The 23,307-nt window shown below is 27.1% G+C and overlaps 1 protein-coding gene across 1 annotated transcript; it reads right to left on the bottom strand.

Moving 5' to 3' along the window:
- Positions 1–11,127: 11,127 nt before the first annotated feature.
- Positions 11,128–16,073, bottom strand: LOC127262022 (dormancy-associated protein homolog 3-like). Its single transcript, XM_051290493.1, has 3 exons — positions 15,865–16,073; positions 15,439–15,600; positions 11,128–11,370 (listed from the first exon to the last, which is right to left on the bottom strand). The coding sequence occupies exons 1-3, from the start codon at positions 15,977–15,979 to the stop codon at positions 11,264–11,266; spliced, it is 384 nt and encodes a 127-aa protein (XP_051146450.1). The 5' UTR covers positions 15,980–16,073; the 3' UTR covers positions 11,128–11,263.
- Between the last annotated feature and the right edge of the window lie 7,234 nt (positions 16,074–23,307).

The raw sequence follows: 23,307 nt of genomic DNA, 5'->3' as shown, positions 1-23,307 counted from the left end.
CACATATATTAATATATATTTCACTTTATCTCATCACATCACTTATATTTTTTAAAAAAATTATTTCTCTCTCCAATCACATCACTTAATATCCAAATTATCTCAACTTATGATACTAATACTCCTCACCTAAATTCTCGTGTTAAACATAAATGTTGAACAATATTTAGGACAAAGCGAGTACTTTTTTTCGTCTAATTCATAAAATATATATTTTTTATTTTAAATTATTTAATTACAAAAATAATTATTTAAAAAATATTTTTTTATATACAAATATTTTTATTTTACTTTTTTATCATTATTTTTATATAAAAAAATCAAAAAAATATATTTTTATATTATTTTTAACTATCAATTATAATTAAAATCAGTAAATATTTACTTGTAAATTGAATCGAACTAAGTATATTTAAGTTTAATAGAACTTGATCATACACTAAATTTACCTTTTTAATGGGATGAGATCTCCTGCAAAAAAAAAAAAAAAAGAAAAAAAAAAGAAAAAAGCAAAAACCCTCCCCTCCCAGTATATCTTTACACACCTGTGCATGGTATATTAGAAGAGAGAGGTGCTATTATAAATTTTATTGGATTATTATTATTAAATATGTAACGTTTTAATATGATAATCAAAATATTTTATACGATTAATTTAATATTTTAAATATTAGAATTTATTTGTTCCTTAGTATTTATTTGTCTTTTGCAAAAGGTATATTAATATTATATTGACATGCAGTAAAAATAAAATAAAAATAATAAAAATAATGTTATTAGTATTGTATGTAACATTACAGTCGACTCAATCAAAATATTACTGTCATATCGAACTAAGGGGTCGATTTTACCGAGTCGGCCCGCCTAATTGCGATACTAAAGTTTATATAATAGTGTAAATTTATATCCATCATGCATAAACTATGTTTGTTTGGGGGTTTGGATTTTGAGTTGAAATTTGAATAGTAAAAATTTTGAATTTGAATAATTGTATGATGTGATATAAATAGGTGTTGATGTGATGTTTTGAATGTAAAATTAATTTTTAGTATAATTTAAAAAATAAAAAATAAATGTTTGATTTGAAATTTTTGGAGAAAAAAATGGGATGAATAGTGAATTTAAAATTCAATCCTCAAACAAACACACCTTTTTCTTTGTACAATAGTAGAAAAATAGAATGTGTTTTTATAAATATAAGTAATTCTTTAATATTGAGTTAAAAATTACTTGTAATTGGAGAAATGTTTTTGCTACTTTCTAGTTCTCGATGTAGTTATAAAAAAGCATTGTGATTATATAACGAAAGCATAAATATATAGGGATGTCGACGGGACGGGTTTAGGATGGGTTTTGCAGGCCCCGAAATCCGCCCGCGCTATAAAATACTCCCTCCGTTTCGGTCAAGATGAACCATTTGCTTAAAGACATGGTTTAAGGACATGGTATTTTAGGTAGTGTAGATTAGTAAGTTATTAATAATAATTTATAATATTATTTTATTATTTTTATATAAGTAGTGTTGTTGGCATTTTAAATATTTTTTAGCATTATATATCAATAAAATATATACAATATGGATATCATTTTGTAAACAATAAAATTTTATATAATACAAATAAATAAATAGATAAATTATTTATTTATAATTAACTTAAAACTAATTTTATTAAAAATAAAAAGTTTTAAATATAGATAAAAATATTTATTTACTGAGGAGAGAGATAGAACACTACTAGAAAAAAAGTTGATAATTGCGAAAATTTGTCGCAAATTTTAATCCGTGACAATTAAAAGTCATTGAAAGTAATTTTGTGACAAATTTTATGTCATAATTTTTTATTTTGACTATTTCGTAAGTAATATTTACAGAAAAAGTTACAAACAACTTTCCGTGACTATTTAAAGTAACGGCTTATGTAACGAAAATGTCCAAGATATTTCTATTCCGTGTCTTTTGACTATTTCGTCACAAAATTTTTTCTTGACTATTTTAAGTTGCGGCAAAATTAACCAAAATATTTCTAACACTTTAAATTATTACAGATATTATCATAGTATAATTTTTGTGACTTTTTAAAATCAAATGTCACAACATAAGTAACGAAAATAACTATAAATTTTTCTTATTATTGTTCGTAGCTATTCAAAGTAATAACAAAATAATAAAATCATCTTCAATATTTTTATTCAATATCGTTCGTAGCTATTCAATTTTTTGTTAAAAATTCATGATGATATATTAAATAAATATGTATATATTTTTAAAAGATAAATTTACAATAATTATATTTATATAGTTAAAATATAATAACAAACAAAAAATAATACTTTGGAGTAGATAGCTAAGTTGGCATGACAGGTCGTGTAAGTCTTTAATAGCTATAAAGTCACTAGTTCAAAACCCTTCGACTTGTAGATTAAATTAAAAAATAACTATAAGGTCATTGGTTGAAAAATAATGTGGTACGAAGTAATTCCGAAAAAAATAATCGTGTGTGGTTACATTGAACAAAAATTATAATATAATTATATTGTTTTTTTAAAAAATATGATTCGGAGGGAGTATATTGGAACTCAAGATCCGATCTGCCTTGCTTCAACCTGGCCTCAAGACCCGTTCCGTCTCGAATCCTCTTGGTTCGGGGCCAACCCGACAAATTCGTTTTTTTCAAGAATATGATAAAATATAGTAATTCTTTTAAATAATTTAATACTAAAAAAATATGCGTCAAAGTACCCAAAAATCATAGTTCTAAAAATAAGAACAACCAAATATTGACAATAGTCTGTAGTGACGACGGCCAACAGTAGTCCCGATTATTAAAAGAATTGTAGGATAACAAATGCGAAAACAAATTTGATTTAGAATTCATGTTCTATTTTATGTTTAAATTTTCTTAAATAAATAAATAATATAATTTATATTGTATAAAAATATAAACAAATTATAATGATTGTTAACATATCCGGATTCGGGTTCGAGTTCGAGGAGGGACGGGTTTTTAGTAAAATTTGTAACCCGTCCCGAACCTGGCCGGGTCTAAAATACAAAATTCACAATCCGCCCGAATTAATTTTTTTAGACCCGAACCTACTCCATTAAAACAGAGTCCGAGACTAACCCGCCCCATTTGACATCGTTATAGAAAGCACCAAATTGTTGTCTCTATGGGCTGATCCTGTGTTTTTTCTAATCAAAGTTTGTGTTCCCGCACAATCAAAATTAATTTAGTTTAAAAGCACTCTGATTAAATAATCAAAACATCGGACATAGTTACAGAAAACATCGTATTGTTTTTTCTATAGGCTTATCTTGTGCTTTTTTGTATCAATATATGTTCTCTAACCATATTAATTAGAATAAATTATGTTAGTTTATTATAAGAGACTCTTGTTGTTTCTATTCAATTATATTTTATATGTTTAAATACATTTTAAAATCTTGTGCAGTAATAGAAAAATAGAATGTGATTTTTAAAAATATAATTAATTTTTTTATATTGAGTTTGAAATCACTTGTAATTTTCTGTTAAAGTGAATTAATCTATTTGCTTGTTTTAATTGAGTACTCAAGTTAAAAAGATTACGAATGATGTTTGATGTGGTTTTGCTTAGTATAATTTTTGCTTGCTTAGAAGTTTTCTTGACGATAGGCGATGGCTACCAGGAAACCTAATTAGCTATATTTTGTTTTATGTGTCGATATTGTGCTACTTTCTTTCTTTAGATTTGCATATTGGGGATTGTATTTATGTGGTTGATTAAGTTGCTATGAAGATGTATCGCAAATATTTTGTTGAACTTACTGTTTTATGTAAACAAAAAAGAAAACACTTGTATTAACTATGAAAACATCGAGAACTTAGTAATAGAAAACACTATATTATTGTGATTTCGTGCTATTCGATAGCAATATCTCTGCTATTGTCCCATCATTAAGGGTTTCTTTTATAGATTTAGAAATAATTATTTCTCATAATTATAATAAAATTACAAAATTATTCTTACTTATTATTGACTACATGATATGATAATAATAAAAGAGAAAGAATCATGTGTTGATATGAAAATTCTAAATCAGCATTGCTGAATTAGATCTTGGCCTTTAATTAAATAAGGTTAATTAAGTTATTTAAACAATTTTTTTGAATTAAAGGTGGAGATTACCAATCAGTACGCTGAATTTGGAGTATTCAACATAGGATCTATCGTAATAACAAAATAGAATGATTTATATTTAATCAGCACTATAACTGAAGCGAGGATAAAAATCATAAATTTATATCAAAATTTAAGGAAATATAGGTTTAACTATTTATAGTTCAATTTAATCCGTCTTTAATTTAATTTAGGGAAATGTAATTATTTACCCAAAAATTATGTCACACTAATTGGGGTTTCCAATTAAATTGAAGGGGAAAAAAAATATTTTTATTGTCTAATTCTAAATAACAATAATGGATTTTGTTCTTATTGAAATTTTTTGATCGATTTAGTCATATTCAAACTAAAATGAATCAATTATAATTTTATGATAAAGGGCACGGACTGAACAATGACCGTATTGGATGACTCAGGAAGCTGCCTAAACATAGACAAACAACACGACCGTGTTCATGACCCTGTTCTCAAGCCCATGTTTACTGTCGTATTCATGCTCATGTTCAAGGTTTTGGTCATGTTCATTACTATATTTTCTTGTTTGTTGGAATTTTTTAATATATAAATACATTTATAATTCAACTTAAATATATATATATATATATATTACAATTATTTAAGGTTATGCATGTTCAATAAAAATCTTATCTATACGAAGCATTAAGTCAATAAAAGTCTAGAATTCAATTGTGCATGGGAATGGTAACATTAGCATAAGTTGGGTAAAAAATTAAATATGTACTGCATGAAATAAATTAGGAGCAATAAACGATATCCAAATAACAAGTATAACTAGCAGAAATCCACGGTTTACTCAATTCATCGACCGACTTGCTAAGCATCGTCTAAATTTAGATAAATGTATTGCTCATATATATTAATGGGTAAATCATATAACACCCCCTATATTTTAGTAAAAATGCACAAAACACCATATATTTTATTTATTGCATGAAACTTTATTGTGTTAACATAAAGTTTGTACGAAACACCCTCCTTGTCCAAAACTGATATTTGGTTCTAAATAAATACATAAATTACGCAAGTTTTATACAAATAAAAACGTAAAATATCTTAAATAATTTTTTTGAATAAATTAAATAAATAATCAATTATTTATTTTTATATTTTTCGTAAAAATCAGATAAAAAATTGTCTAAAAAAACTAAAAAATGAAGGATTAATCAATTACGTATTTATTTATTTTATTCAATAAAATTATTTAAGATATTTTACGTTTTTTATTTGTATAAAACTTGTATAATTTAGGTCTTTATTTAAAACCAAACATCAGTTTTGGACAAGATAGTGTTCATGCAAACTTTATATTAACACAAGAGAATTTCACGCAATAAATAAAACATAGGGCATTTTTATTAAAACACAAAATGGTGGTATATAATTTATCCTATATTAATTGACTTGTGAATTAACGGCTAAATCTAGTCAAATCTATGTTAACACAACTCATCAATCAACTTTCCAATCAACAACTAAGTCTAACCAATCCACGTTACACAAATCATCAATTGACTTACCAATCAACGGTCAAGTCTAGCCAAATCCAAGGCTTACACAATTCATCATTCGATCTGTCAATTAACGTCTAAGTCTAAGCAAATTCACGGCTTACACAATTCATAAACAACTAGCCTATCAACGGCTAAGTCTAGCCAAATATATGACTCACACAATTCATCAATTGACTTTCCGACCAACACCTAAATCTATGGATTACACAAATCATCAACCGAATTTCCAATCAACGGCTAAGTCTAACCAAATCTACGGCTTATACAAATCATCAACTGTCTTGCGAATCAACAATCAAGTATAGCCAAATCCAAGACTTATACAATTTATCAATTGACTTGTCAACCAATGGTCAAGTTTAGCTAAATCTACGGCTCACACAATTCAACAATCAATTTGTTAATCAACGACTAAGTCTACTAAATCCACATGTTACACAAATTATCAACCGACTTGTCAATCAATGGCTAAGTCTAGCCAAATCCACAGTTTAAACAATTCGACCGACTATATTTCATCGTGTAGAGACAACGTATCCATACATCAACTATTAAAAGTTATTTTCCTATCAATGACATCAACAATCCATTCAACAATTTATTGCATACACTATATAGCACATCAACTTCTTTGCCTTGGAAAATAATTTTCAGCCTAAAACTTTTCGTCAGAAAAATAGATGGGTTCATGGGTGACTCGATGCGAATCCCCGGTGGTATATAATAAATTTGTAAAAAAGAGAATATGAATCAATAAAAAAAAAAAAAGGTGCAAACGAGTTGTTATTAATTGACAATCAAATTACATAATTCTACAAAAAAGTAGAGAGAAATACAAAGAACATCTAAAAAACGAAAAATAATTTTGTGGAATGAGATGTGGTACGATATCTATTGCACGGATAGCTTCTTCATGGCTAAAGACATCCTTTGTCATTCCGTAACACTTGTATTCAATTGCATGTAACGCTTGCCCATGATTTCCTTTATTCAGTGCCACTACCTCCTTCTTAATTGATCGATCAATGACCACCTAATCTCTTCATAAAAAATTAGGATAGTGGCCAATTAATCCACTAAGTTGGATGAGAGTAGTGGCTAATTAATTGAGTGATTAATCATTCTAAAATGCCATCGAGCTCCATGAATAATCGATGGGGTTGGACAATATATATATTTTTTTAAAGTTGTATAATTTGGCCTTTGATTTAAGTCGATTTGATCCAATCGATTGAAAATTTTCAATATCGGCACTTCACTATTGTCGATAGAATCTTTGTGTGACAATATAATGACCCATATATTTTATAATATATTGAATATTTAACATATGAAATAAATTTGTGAGATATACACCTCAATTGACAAAAATGGAACATCAATTGAATGTATAAATTTGAAAGATTGTGACATTCTATTGCATTCAAAAAACTTGGTAATCAACCCTTTCATATGCCAAAAGAACTCCACTATAGTTGGCGACAAGAAAACACTCATGGGCGGTTGTTTATATGGTCTACCAATTTTATTGGAAAATAGATGTTCGACTAGATGTTTAACTAACTCGAACTTTTCCTCGGAGAAATAATCATAGCCATGGTACATCAAACCTTCTATCTGCAAGCAATAATGAAAAAAAAAAAAAAAAAATTGCGTACAAATCCTATTTGTCTCAAAGTTTCTTGAAACGCCAACTTTTACTTTCGTCAATATATCTTGCGCCACGAATATCAAAATTTTTGTTAGTATTGAAAAGTAAAGTTCAAGTCATTTGGCATCTCCCTTCTCCAATGTCATCATTACATAACCACTTAGGTGTTCCACCGGTCAACTTGCGGCCTTATTTCAAAGCCGGCTAAGGTTAGAATGCACTCTATGCCAAGCTCTTTATAGCATAGCTTGTCAACTTTTTGTTTGACAACTTTCTTGTCAACTTCAATTTTTTTTAATCCTCCATCGTCTACATGAATCATAATTTTTTCGAGTGTTTCAAAAGCATCAACATATTGAGCCAAAAGTTTGGAACTGATTGGTCTCCCTTTTGATTAGCAGCTGGGTTTTTTACAACCGAGCACCAATTGAAATTTACTTTTTGCTTGATCGCTTGGAAGATTGCTCAAGGCATCGACCGACTCTTATTTTGGACTTTTGGTGATCAAGTTAAACTTTTTTTGCTTACGGCAATTTTTGATTTGCTCTTATCTTATCGCCACTGCCCATTTCTTTTCGCAACTGCCTGTTTGACTATCAAGTTGAACTTTTTTTTTTCCATGGCGTCTTGCTCACATTCTCTTGCTACCGTGAATTTTATCTCATTGTAGCATGTTTCGTCAACTTCTCCGGCCAAATTTATAGTGACCATATGATTTTTCCAATATGCATTCATTTTGAATTTTTTTCGCCATTTTTTTTTTTCCTTTGGTGGGATCTATGCTTTGGCTCTTGAACTGTTGGTGCCTTACAATTCACAAACCATTCATCTGACGATGGCCTCGATTAGCGGTTTCCTCATTGAATGAGAGCAAATATTTATCTGATCGATAGTGGTGACATCATAGGTATTGCCATATTTCTTAGCGCAACTTCCACAACCATTGTCTATGGGCCCAAATAGATTTCAACATTGTGTCGATAATTTTAAATTTTTTGCTAATATTTTTAAAATTATTTTTTAATTCAATTAATGTTTATAATATTGTAGTTTTAGACTTTAAACATTGTATCAAAATCTTCTTGTTGTAGATATTATTAACGAAAATTGCATAGCAAATTTTTTATGATTTGTTTATTTATTTATTTATTTTTGGCAAAATTTATTGCAATAAATCATGACATTTATGTGGCAAAATATTATAAATCTATTATATAAACTATATCTGATAAAAGTCATAGCAAATATATTTTGTGACAAATAATATGATAAATAATTATATAGAAAATTATGTTGCAAATTTTATGGTAGTTTATGTAACCAAATTAACTACACTATTTTTAGCCCTAATCATTTTATTGTGGTTAATTTTATAACAAAATCATTTTGGCATATATTTAAAATTTCTACATATTTAGTTTTATGGTTATACAACTGTTTTCTTGTGGTGATATATTTGTCATTTATGTAAAAATTAAATATATTTTTTGTATTAGTGTGTATTACGTTTACTATATTAACAAATGAATCCTTTTGAGTAGGATATAATAAAAATGATACTTTCAATTGTAACAGATGGAGTATAAAATTTCTTAATGGGGAATTGTAATGGTAAAAAAAAAATACTTTGATTGTAGTTTTAAATTAGTTTGAAATTGATTGTTGATTTAAATTTTTATTTAAATAATATTTTGATTTCATATGTTTTGTGAGAAGAAATAGTGCATTTGTATTGAAAACTATAAAGAGTAATTATTATTGATTTCAGTTTAAAATTTGTTATTGTGAGTTGAAAATTTTCAACCAAATGATAACCAATGGCGGCTTTTTTTTTTTTTTTTTTTGGAATTAGAATGATTGAATCCTTAATTCATATGATTGATAATAAAAAGTTAATGAAGAAGAAAAAAGTACAAAAATTAACTAAATTACAGAAAAATAAAAGAAATAATAATTTTAATTGAGATTTTGAAATACGCGATTTTACCATGAATACATTAGGATCTAAATGTTATCTTATGAATCAATGCCACGTTATGTTCTACTAAAAACATGACGAGAAAAACTTTTTAATGAAAAATAATCATTCAACTTCCTAAATTAGATCCGATAAAAATAAATAATCGGGATTAGGGGCGTCTCTTCTTTTGTAATACACACCTAGACCTCTTTAAATATATATATATATAAATACGCTCAAAACTTCTGAAATATATTATATCTTATAGGCATATTCTTCAAAACACGAAAATACATCTGAACATTACACCTAATAGCGCTCGCCTTTTGGAAAATAAATTTTACAATCCTAGACTATTAAAATAAATCTGGTTGCGCCTCTTCTTCTGGAAAATACATCTACCAGCGCCTCAACTATCCAAAATATATCTAACATCGCCCCATCTTCTAGAAAATACATTCGACGGCCGAACCATCCCAAATATATCTGGTCAGCCTCTATCTTCTCAGAAAAAAAAAAAAAAAAAAAAGACATCCAACTTTTTGCAAATCATCTAACAACTTTAGCACTAGTCAGAAAACTCGCGCAACACTCCGGATGACTTTTGCATTAATCCAGGTGATTTCTGCATTAGTTCAGATAATTTTTGTATCTGTTCGGACGACTTTGGTCTGGATAGCTTCTGCATTAATCGTGACGACCTCTGTATCAATCAAACTTCTACATCTGTCTAAACACCATCTGCAATCGGAAGTTGATTGCCTCTACCAGCAGTCCGGCATCCATCACCCCTACTTTGGTTTTTTCCAAATATGATTTCAATTAATTCTTATCTAATATCTTGATTCTTGATTTTCTAAAATCCCGACGTCCCATCCTTTTTTATTATTTATCTATTTTTTTGTGATAACAAAATTACAAAATAACATACTCAACAGTGAATTAAAAATATATATATTCACAAACACTATTTGAACATAGCATTACGGTGTATTTCTGATAAGTTTGGAAAAAATAATTGATTAAGTTTGGTATGAAAATAATGTTTGATGGGATATTTTGTAAAAGAAAAAAATGTATTTTTTTTTCAGAGAATACAGAGTCCAAATAGTAAAATTTGGGAAAAATTGAGGAAAGAAACATACCATACATTATTTATTACACAAACACAAATTAAGACACACCATAAAAGGCATTGTTATTAATTATGCTGTAATAATTACTCCCTCCGTCTCACATAATTTGTTCCTATTTTCTATTTTCGTCCGTCTCACATAACTTGTCTTTTCTATTTTTGGAAATATAATTATGCATTTTAATTGCATTTTAAATTTTAAATTTTATAATTTTTTTAATTTTAATTAAACTATTTACTTATCTTAATCTTAATTTATAATTATTTTTACTAAATAATAATTAATTTTACTAATACACTTCTTAATTACTTACTCATTAATACACCCATATAGTAATACACCCATATTAGATGGGATGGAGGGATTAATACACAATTTTTACAAATATTAATGCGCTATTAATACATCTTTATTTGGTTTTTTTTACCCGACTACTAAAGACACAATTATTGCAAATACAAATTACAACCACATAAACTGATTTTTACCTACCAGCCAGACATTATGTATTTAACATGACCTCGAATTCGATAGAATAATCTCTTCACATATGTTTTTTTTTTTTTTTTCTTAAAAAAGAAAAAAGAAAAACCCATAACAGCAACAAAAATTTACTAAGGTTGTTCGAAGGATGTGTGTCGATTTATACTATTCACACAAAGTTTTTTCCCAAAAACCATCAAATCAAACACCTATTTTTTATTTTTTGTATTATACTGAAAATCAATTTTACATGTCAATACATATTTATATCACATCATACAACTATTCAAATTCAAATATTTTACTATTCAAAATTCAAACTCGAAACAAACACACCCTAGAGATCGTAAAGCGGTGGAGGGCTCCTGGGTCCAACTCCACTAGATTTCTCAAATGCAAATGATGTCGATCTCTTCCTAAACCAGAATGCTTCTTTTCCAGATCCTGCATTTCATTTTAATGTTATTTAGAATAATAATAGTAGCAAATAATTGTGCTTAGGTATAGGATAATTAGGTAACAATGAAGGTTTTGGGACACGTCTCTATCTTATCATCTCTTTTATTCATTAGAACAAATGACTTAGCCGTATACGTATACACGAAGAGCATAGTCAAGAAGATCGACAAAGACGTGTCAATTATTGAATCTACACACTTCTAGAATATGATATTTTGGATAATAAATACTCTATAGTCTTATTGTGTTGGACAAGGGATTTAAGAAATATTGATATTATATTGGTACTCGGTAAAAAGTAAGGATAAATGACTTTTTTGCCCTTGTGAGTATATTAGTATAAAAAGTAGCGACAATTGTGTAATAATAATAAAAAAGTAGAGATAGTTTTATGGTGATATGGTTATTGATAAAAATGAGACTATTATTTTAAACAGGATAAGAATGGTAGACAAGACTATTATATTGGAACGGTGGGAGTATATTTTTTAAAAAAGTAATGATAAGATAAGATAATTATGAAAAGTAAACAAACTTGACATCATTTTGGCACTTTGCTATTGTGATGATTGTCAACACATTATTATAAAGAAAATATTATATATTAATATAACATGTAATATGTATTTTTTATAACATATTATATAATTACATGTAACATTTTTGTTGCTTCAATCAGCAGTTTTTTTTAAAAAAATAGTATATATTTGTATAATATATAATATATATTTAAATAGCATATTATATAATTATATATATTACAATATATTATGATTTCAACATAATAGCACAATAAACAGATTATACATCATAATACAATATATAACTTACACAATACATGTTTCTATATAATACATAATATGGTATATGTTACTCTGATAAAATGCTAACTGTTTTAGTGCTAACTTTGGCCATATGGTGAAATGCTAATTGTTTATGTTAGTATTTTAATTTTGATCAAATCATCACAGTGTTAATTTAATTCAGTCATTATTTTAACCACAGCCAATTTTGAAAGTAACATCAATATATTATATGGAATGAATACTCATAATTTCAGTGTTTGTTTATTTTCTTAAAAAAATTTAAATACGTTTTTTCAAAAAAATTAATATATTATACACTCGTTATTTTTATATTATCTACATAATTTTCTATATTTTATACTCCCTTCGTCCCATAACAAAGTATCTATTTTTTCATTTTAGTCCGTCTCATAACAAAATATCTATTTTCTTTTTTTAGTAACTGTAATTTCTACCTAACGTTACAAATACCCTTACAACTTACAATATATTACACAAATATCATTACCTTTATATCACACATACTAATAAGGTTATTTTAGTTATTTCTACTTTATTCCTACTATATCTCAATATAATACTAATATTTCTAAAACTACATGCAAAAAGCAAATGGATGTTTAGTTTCGAGACGGAGGGAGTATAAAAAAATTTAAAAAAAAAAAAACCAAAATACAAAACAAACACACTCAATCTCTCGTTAGAATGTTTTTTCACGAAAAAAATAAAAAATCATTAAAATGTATTAATATATATTTATTTAAAATATTAATCTCAAACTTATTGAGGAAAGAAATAGGCATGCTAAATTAGATTTCTGGCAGGTGTGTAACGCGTACTCTGTTTCAATGTATCTACAAATTCGGCCAATTATAGTCTGTGAAATGACGAGAGTACCCTTAGAGATCACTAGAATTCTCGGTTTAATCCTCTGTTCATTTCAATTTTTTTCCGAAAATATCAAATCAAACACTTATTTTTTATTTTTTATATTATACTAAAAATTAATTTTACGATTAAAACATTACATCAACACCTATTTATATCACATCATACAACTATTCAAATTCAAAATTTTTACTATTCAAGTCACAACTCAAAATCCAAACCCCTGCCAACACACCCTAATAATTTCAAAAAAAATTCTTACTAACTATTTTTTAAAAAAATATCATCCTCCTTCGGTCCAGGCCAGATGATTCTTTTAATTAGTAATATGATATTTTAGATAGTGTGTAAGTTATCAATAATAAGTTATAATATTATTTTATTATTTTTTATATGAGTAATATTATTGATATTTTAAATATTTTTAAAATTGTATTTCAATAAAATATATACAAAATATAAATAATAGATATTGTAAATAATAAATTTTTATATAATACAAATAAATAAAAAATATATTTATTTATTTATAATTAACTAGAACTAGTTTTATAAAAATAAAAAAAAAGAAAAAAAAAGAAAAAAAAGAGAGAGATAGAAATTTGATATATAGATAAAAATTATTTGTTTATTGAGAAAAAAATATATAAATACATGCGTTTTGAGTGGATTATACATGTAAAATGTTAGAAATTTGATCAAGTTAATTTATATTTGTTAAGTATGTTTAAGATGAATACATTTACTAAAAATATAAAGGATCATCTCTTATAGACGGACAAAAAAAAAATGAATAATCTGTGACGGGACGGAGGAAATTTTTCAATAGTAAAATTTTTCAAAGTTCTACATAAGCGTTTGTTTGGAAGTTTGAATTTAAATAATTATTTGATGTGCATCTGTCATCAAAAAAATGTTTCGGTTTTTTTAGTATAAAAACTATTTTCTACTTTTTATTTACTACTCTCTCCGTCTCAATTCAAAATATCATTTTTATCATTTTCGTATGTTCAATTTCAAAGTATACATTTTCTATAAAAAGTAATAATAAACTACTATCAAAATATTTTTAATTTATACCTAAATTACAAGAATAGTATTACACATAAATTACTTTATACATAAGTTAAAATTAAAGAATAAAAATATCAAAAACTCTTACACTTTTATTAATTAATAAAATATTATTATTTTTTTAATCTATTATAAAACTTCAAATACCCTTTTGATAAGGGACGAAAAGAGTTTAAAATAAACAATTTTTACTTTTAACTATATTTATTAAACTCGTGTCAAATCAAATTAGAATAAATTTTGATGACATAATAAGTATTATATTTCAAAGTGTAACATGATACTCGGTCTCCAAAATATTATGTTAACTTTTTACTTGTCTTCTAAGGGTGTGTTTGTTTGGGGGATTGGATTTAATTTTTACTATTCATTCCATTTTTTTCTTCCAAAAAATATCAAATCAAACACCTATTTTTTATTTTTTATATTATACTAAAAATCAATTTTATATTCAAAATATCACATCAACACCTATTTATATCATATCATATAACTATTCAAATTCAAAATTTTTAGTATTCAAATCTCAACTCAAAATCCAAACATCCAAACAAACACACCCTAAAAATATCTTTATTTTCTTATTTAGTAAGTATAATCATTATATTATATACTTATATTTTTATTATATAGAAAAAATTTCATAAAAAAATATATCAATCAAAATCGCAAGTTAAAATACGTGACAAACGACTTTGAACACAAATTTTGAAGTGGAATGAATAAAAAAAATTAAATTAGTTTGATATGATATAAGAAAATATTTATATATAGGATAAATTATATAAAATGTCATGGTTTAGTAAAAATGTATAAATTATTTTTTATTTTATTTATTGTGTGAAAGTAAAATTTCCACGAAACATTCTTATCGACCAAAATTTGATATTTGACTCTAAATAAATTTTTAAATTATGTAAGTTTTATACAAATAAAAATGCAAAATATTTTAAATAATTTTTTATGAATAAAATAAATAAATAATTGATTAATCTTTGTAGAGACAAATTATTATATAATTTTATAAAATATGTAAAAATAAATAATTTTTATTTGTATAAAATTTGAGTAATTGAAGTTTTTATTTAGAATCAAATATTATATTAATACAAAAGAATTTTACATAATAAATAAAATATATAGTATTTAATGCAATTTTTTTATTTTTTGTATTTTTACTAAAATACAACGAAATAGTAAAAAAAAATTGAATTCCGCAAACAAACACAACGTAAACTTTCAAAACTTACGGTACCGATAAAATATGTGTTCGCGGGGCACTTACCGGAGAAAGGGGAGATCGGAGGTGTTCCGCTGGCTGGAGAGACCGGCGGCGATTCCTTCTGATCTGAAACCGGCGGCTTCACCATCATTATGCTCCTCGTCACTTTCGCTGCATCCTCTGCAGCCTCTCCTCCGTAAGATCGACTGATGCTGCTCAAAATTTCTGGTTGTGCAGAGAGCAAGCGACGAAATCAAATTCAAAATCAGAATCATCAAAATCACGCAATCCGCTCAACAGAATTCGACCTAATATCTAGACATATTTCCGCAACACTTCTATTGACTTGAGATCGAGTCCAATTTTGCTTTTAATTGTTTATCGATTAAATAATAATAGCATCAGTCAATGATCACTTTAGATAAATTAGATGTAGCTAAGCAGCGAGATCGATTTGATCGAATCGTTAAAACACTTCCGGCGGCGTACCTTTGCCGGAATCTGATCGGACGCTGAAAGTGGCATGTTTCCGGAGTTTTCCGAGGCCGGTGTCGGGGCGGGGGCCTGCTAGAGTATCGTCCCAGAGGTGGTCGAGAAGCCCCATACGACGTCGTTTGGGATTGACGATTGAATTTGAGGCGCGAGATGAAACCCTTGCTCGCTCGCTGCTGTGTTTTCAGTGCCGACGCCTGCTGGCTGCTGGTACTTAAAAGAGGGGCAGAGTAAATCTCGAGCATGTTGTACCAGCGAAGATAAATAGTATCCGTTCGATTCGATTTGTAGGATGGGATGCGTCGTTACTGGCCGCACGATAAGCAAGTTGGAAATGGATTACATTGACGTCTTGCTGCTGCTTGATAGCAGACTAGCAGCCCGAATAAGGAACTGCCACGTGTCAGTAGAGAAATGAAACTTTTTTTAAAAAACACGGTATTTTAGACTTTGCTGCATTGTAGACACGATATTTTAAGAGGGGTATAATTAGTAGATAATTAAAAATGTATCAGTGATAATAATTATCCTATAATATAAATAATTATAAATTAAGATAAAGATAATTAATTAGTTTAATTAAAATTAAAAATAAATAAAATTAAAAAATTTAAAATGAGATTAAAGTGTGTAATCATTTTTCAAAAAATAAAGTGACATGGCATGTGGGACGGATAGAAACGGCAATGCGGACATGGTATCTGAGACGGAGGGAGTAATAAAATATTATATTATTTTATTATTATTTATATGAGTAGTGTTGTAGGTATTTTTTGGGATTTTTCGCCAAATATATTATTCATCTAATTTTTTTTTCAAAAATATCAAATCACACACATATTTTTTTTATTTTTTATATTATACTAAAAATTAATTTTACATTCAATATATCACATCAACACTTAATTATATCACATTATACAACTATTCAAATTCAAAATTTTTAGTATTCAAATCTCAACTCAAAATCCAAATCTTCAAACAAACACACCCTAAATATTTTTAGAATTACATATCAATAAATATATGCAATATGAATATCATTTTGTAGATAATAAAATTTTATATAATACAAATAAATAAAACTATACATTTACTTATTTATAATTAACTTAGAACTAATTTTATAAAAAATAAGAAATTTTAAATATAGATAAAAATATTTATTTATAGAGGAGATATATAAAAATAAATAGATTTTGAGTGGGCTACGTGTAACAAGTTAAAAATAATTAAATTAATTTATATTTATTAAATATATTTAAAATGAATAAATTTATTAAAAATATAAATAAATAATTTTTTATGAAACAAATAAAATAAATAAAAAAATCATCGATTGCAAGACTGAGGAAATATATAATTCAAATAAAACATTTATTCTGTAAAAAAAAATATAATTATTTTATTTTTAAATATAATAGTATTATCTTTTATTCAAACAAAACATTAAATTTAAAATATTTCAAAATATCAAAACACGGCCCATTTCGCACTAGATACTTTCTGGCCTTCTTCTACTTAAATAATTGCTTATAAAAATCTCATGCGTTATGAGAGCATGTTTGTATGTGAATTTGGGGTTGGATTTGTAGTTTTGTATAATAAATATTTGAAGTCGAACAATTATATATAAATATTTATTATTATAATATTTTAGATATAAAATATATTAGTGTAATATAAAAAATAAAAAATTAATAATAAATTTGAGAAAAAAATAATCCGTTGGTCCTATAAAATTATATAGATTTAGTTGGATACGGTGATTAAAATATGATACTCCCTTTGTCCCACTTAATTGTTCACTTTAGGTTAGACACTGAGTTTTAAGTATTTGATAATATGTAAGTAATTACGAAGTATAATAGTAAAAATAATTATAATTTAATAAAAATAATTATAGATTAAGATTAAAATGACTAAATAGTTTAATTAAACTAAAAAATTATAAATATAAATTATAAAATGTAATTTAAGTGTATAATTATATTGTTAAAAAATAAAAGACAAATTATGTAGAATAAACAAAAGTAAAAAAGTTGACAAATTAAATGAGATGAAAGAAATAATATTTTAATATTAAAATAGTGTATGTAAAAAATAAAGTGAGTACAGTAAAAAAATGTATTAATGATTGATAAAAAAATAATAGGGTAAATAAAAATTAATAATAATAACAAATTAATTATTAGTTGTTAAAGCAATGATATAAAGTTACGGGTTGATAAATTATTTATTATAAATAAATTGTATATAAATTTAAAACAATAACAACAAATAATACATGTCGATTTATTTTGAAATTTTTTTGAGGCCCATCATATTTTTAATACAAATGTTCTTTTACAAAATATTACTAAATCAAACTATTACTTAATTAAAATTTCCAAAAAGAAAAAATACCTATAGACATTATTATTGAGGTTTGAAGGGATGGATGTATCAAACAATGATGAGTGTATATACTCTATTTCTTTAGTAATTGTACTATCTACTTAGCATTACAAATACCTTTACAACTAATATTTACATCATACAATACTAAAAAGATTATTTTAATCATTTCAACTACATCTCAATATAATATTAATATTTATAAAACTCCGTGCAAAAAATATACGGACATAGATATGGAATGAAGGGAGTATTATTTAGTCGGTTTCCAACAAAAGTATATTATTATTTCTCATTACATTAAAATATTTATTTAAATTAAACCTTAATGAAAAAAAAAAAAAAAAAAAAAAAAAAAAAACTCAAATTGAAACTAAAATCAAACAAATTAGAATCGACAATAAAAAGTAAACACATGTTTGTCCATCACTTATTGTGGCGATGCGATCGTTTGATATTTGTGGTATGTGTTGCAATGAAATAGAGGGGTGGGGCTCGTCTACCCATCATGTCCTAGGGCAAACATTATGGGTGTGTTTCTTTAGGAGATTTTGGGAAAATTTGGTTTGAGTATGATTTTTATTTGAATTTTGAGATGAGTTTGAATTTTGATGTTTTTTTTTTGTTTGGGTTTGGATTTAGTTGGAGTTTGACGAGTATTGATGTGTATTGATTTGATTGGTATGAATATAATAATATAAATGTATAGTAATTTGTATAATTTAATTATAAATTTATATTTTATTTATATATTTTTTAAAATTTTTATTTATTTGTATTATAAAAAAAATTTATTCTCTACAAAATGATATATATATTGTATATAGTTTATTAAATTATAATAATTATAAATTTTTTTATATTTATAATTTTTTTTTAAAAAAAAAAACTTTATATTAAATTATAGTGTTTGCACAGTGATCCAGCCCAAAGCTGGGCTGGAGAAACAGACCCTATATTATGTCCTACGGATAGCCACATACGAATAAATGCATTGTGATTTGATCTCTCGTAAGTTTGACGAGTCACGGTAGATATATTGCGTATTGATCTTTCGTAACAAGTCGTGTTGAAAATATAATTATATTGATCAATGCTTAGAAAAAGAAAGACAAATAGTTTAGATTTTTAGGTGGACTTCATTATTACCTTCACAAATATCTTTTATTCAATGAAATATTTGTTTAAATATGAATATTTTTTTTTAATTTTATTTATTATGTCATATTCACAATTTTTTTTTTATAAAATATTAGTATATTTAATCTATTTTTGAATAAATAAAAAAATTAAAACTAAAGGAACAAAAAGATAACTATATAAATAAACCATGAGATTTTTAAGCAAATAGAAAAAATATGGTAAAAAATAAGAATACGAAGCACGTGCTTGATACGTTTTGAAATTGGATTTGGATTCTAGATATATTTAGATTTTCTTTTATAATATCTGAATTTGTAGCTGCTATTTTTTTAATGCGTTTTGAATAAATTTTTAATTGAATTTAATAGTTTATAAATTAAACCCAACAACTATATATTTTAGATTTTGAATGCAAAATGAAGTTGTGCTCAATGGAACAATTTTTTTTTTCTTTTTAATAATGTGAGAACCCGCAGCCGCTACTCGAAAATGCACTGAGTAAAACTCCGACCGAATCTACAATAGAATAAATTTTGAAATGGTATAAATTACTAATAGTGTATGACTTAATATTTAAATATATACAATATTACTAAATATTACTAAACAATACAATGCATAATATATAATATTTACACATACAATAAAAGTGGTGACAGATTACCAGGACGAAGTAGCATAGGTTTGATGGGGTTAGTTTCTCATGTGCCGTGACCTAGTCGAGGGTTGGTCCTAAGTTTGATTGCAACTAGCGCGCTTGACTAAGTTGATAGAAAGTCAAGGTTCCTCTCCTCTTTTACGAATCTAGCTAACAATAATATATAAAACATCAATTATTATAATACTTTTATGATTTTCCATGAGAACCTCATGACAAAACACTTAATGAACATTAAAGGAATAAATAAATAAAATATGAACACTAAACAAACTAAGTTTTAATTTAGTCAAAATTGCACAAAATTCACATGTGGTTTCACGAAATTGCGCTAAATCTCTAATGTTTTCAAAATTGTGTCAAACTTTCTCATGATTTCATAAACTCTGCGTCTAACACCATCGGTCATCCTTATTTAACGGTATTTGACTTATACATGTTCAAAATGCGAATGAGTCTCATAATTTCTATTTCTAAACTTTTGAAATTACAAATATAATTTTTCTTATATTTACCTTTAAGGAACAATAAAAATATACCTAAAATAGTTGTTTTATGGTAGTTTTGAGAAAAAAAAAAATTAGTGTTTCTTGAGACCGAATATAAGAGGAATTAATATATTTGTAATTTTAAGAGTTTAAAAGTAGAGATTCTGAAACTCATTCGCAATTTGAGCACGTGCGGGTCAACACACCGTTAAATAAAGACAACCTAGGGATTAGACACATAAATTTATGAAACCATGAGGAAGTTTGACGCAATTTTGAAAGTATGTGGGATTTTGCGCAATTTCATGAAACCACATGTGAGTTTTGTATAATTTTTCCTTTAATTTAAAATATGTGTTAAATTATTTTTAAAAACTATGCTCTAAAAAAATTCTTTTTGTTTAGTGTATTAGTTTGAAATATTTTTTGATATGAAGTATGAAGCATTGTGCAAGTTGTTTTGAGTGTGTTGCGTAATGAGAAATTGTATGCTAATCTGAAAAAAAATGCGACATTTGTATCGACAAGTGCAATTTTCTTAGTTTCATTATAGACAAAAAAGGAGTCTGTAGATGAAGCAAAGATCAAAGCCATCCAAGAATGGCCGACTTCTACTACCATTCGAGATGTACAAAGCTTCAATGGGTTTGCAAGTTTTTATAAGCGTTTCGTACGAGACTTCAGTACCATTGCAGCACCTCTCACAGTAATCACCAAGAAGAATGACAAGTTTGATTGGGGAGTAGAGCACCAACAAGTTCTTGATTCACTTAAAGTATAAACTTACATATGCACCCGTACTTGCACTTTATGATTTGTTTAAGACTTTTGAGATTGATTGTGATGCGTCTAGTGTAGGGATTGGAGTTGTTTTGTCCCAAGAATGACGTGCGGTGGCCTATTTCAGCAAGAAGTTACAGGGGGCTGCATTGAACTACTCAACGTACAATAAGGAGTTGTATTCCTTGGTTTGAGCCCTTCAAACTTGGCAGCACTACTTTCGGCCCTGAGAGTTTCTGGTGCATACCAAACACGAGTCACTAAAGTACATCAAGCCCCAAGCAAAGTTGAGTGCACAGAAGGTACGTTGGATCGCCTTCATCGACACCTTCTCATACATTGTCAAGTACAAAAAAGGTTAGGAAAATATGGTCTCCGATGCTCTATCTTGAAGGTACGCACTTATTACATTACTTGAGTCCAATTTGATGAGTTTTTCTCATGTGAAAGAGCTTTACGAATTTGATTCCGATTTTGGTGGCATCTATATTGTGTGTTATAAGCATTGTCATGACAAGTGTCATTTACAAAATTAGTATTTGTTGTATAATAATCGTTTATGCATTCCTAAATGCTCACTTATGAATCTTTGTGTGCATGAAACACATTTTGGAGATTTGATGGGTCATTTTGATAGGTCTAAGACTTTGAATATATTGCATGAACACTTTTATTGACCACACATGAAGTTTGATGTTGAATAATTAATAAATAAATGCATTGTGCGTAAAACAACCAAGTCCACCCCAACCCCATGGGTTGTATACTCTTTTACCCATACCCAAATCACCTTGGATTGACATTTTTATGGACTTTGTTTTGGGATTGCTTAGGATTCGGTGAGGGAAAGATTCAATATTTGTTGTTGTTGATAGGTTTTAAATAATGGCGCACTTCATTCCATGTACGAAAACTACTGATGCCACACAAATTGCTAACTTATTTTTTAGAGATATTTTGAAAATGCATGGTGTGCCGAGGACAATTTTTTTTGATCGGGACTCAGGATTTTTAAGTTATTTTTGGAAATTTTTTGTGGGAAAACTAGACACTAAATTGTTATTCTCTAATTCACACCACCTTCAAATTGATGGTCAAACTGAATATGTGAATAAAGCAATGGGACTTTAAGGAGTTTACTGTGTACCTTAGCCCGTGAAAATATGAAATCTTGGAAAGAATGTTTACCTCATACAGAATTTGCTTATAATCGAACTATTCATAGAGCTACTAATTATTCTCATTTTTAAATTGTTTATGGGTTTAATCCATTGACTCATTTGGATCTTCTGCCATTCTCATGCAATGATTACAAACGTCTCGATGGCAGAAAAGAAGCTGAATTTGTGTAGCAATTACATAGTCGAGTGAAGAAAAATCTACAATGGACTACTCACACTTATGCGAAACATGCAAACAAAGGCCGAAAGAAGGTTGTGTTCCAACCTGGTGATTAGGTTTGATTACATTTGCGTAAGGAGAGATTTCCGGAATAAAGAAAGTCCAAGCTAACACTACGAGGAGATGGTTCATTTAGGGTGTGTTCGGTTGAGAGATTTGGACAAAATCTCACTATTCATCCAAAATTTTCCCCCCAAAAACATCAAATCAAACACCTATTTTTTATTTTTTATATTATACTAAAAATCAATTTTACATTTAAAACATCACATCATCACCTATTTATATCACATCATACAATTATTCAAATTCAAAATTTTTACTATTCAAATCCCAACTCAAAATCCAAACCCCCAAACAAACACACCCTTAGAGTACTTGAGTGTATCAACGATGATGCTTACCGCATTGAGTTACCTAGTGAGTATCAAGTTCATGGAACATTCAATGTTGTTGCTCTATCTCTTTTTGATACGGAAGACGTACATCTCATCACAAAGGACTTGAATCTTAAAGAGGGAGGAAATGACAAGGCCGTCTCAAGGAAGCCAATGCAAACACCTCAACTACTCC

The sequence above is a fragment of the Andrographis paniculata genome, unplaced genomic scaffold (assembly GCF_009805555.1).
Source record: "Andrographis paniculata isolate CXL003 unplaced genomic scaffold, ASM980555v1 Contig65END, whole genome shotgun sequence".
NCBI classification, from domain to species: Eukaryota; Viridiplantae; Streptophyta; class Magnoliopsida; order Lamiales; family Acanthaceae; genus Andrographis; species Andrographis paniculata.
The sequence above is the reverse complement of the archived record's forward strand: the minus strand, read 5'-3'. Positions and strand labels throughout refer to the sequence as shown.

What these genes read in the sequence shown, in the direction of transcription:
- LOC127262022 (XM_051290493.1), bottom strand. Translation starts at nt 15,979, where the DNA reads ATGGGGCTTCTCGACCACCTCTGGGACGATACTCTAGCAGGCCCCCGC. An exon ending in CCGATCAGATTCCGGCAAAG is followed by an intron (nt 15,601 to 15,864) that starts GTACGCCGCCGG and finishes CTGCACAACCAG; the next exon opens with AAATTTTGAGCAGCATCAGT. An exon ending in TCCGATCTCCCCTTTCTCCG is followed by an intron (nt 11,371 to 15,438) that starts GTAAGTGCCCCG and finishes AATGAAATGCAG; the next exon opens with GATCTGGAAAAGAAGCATTC.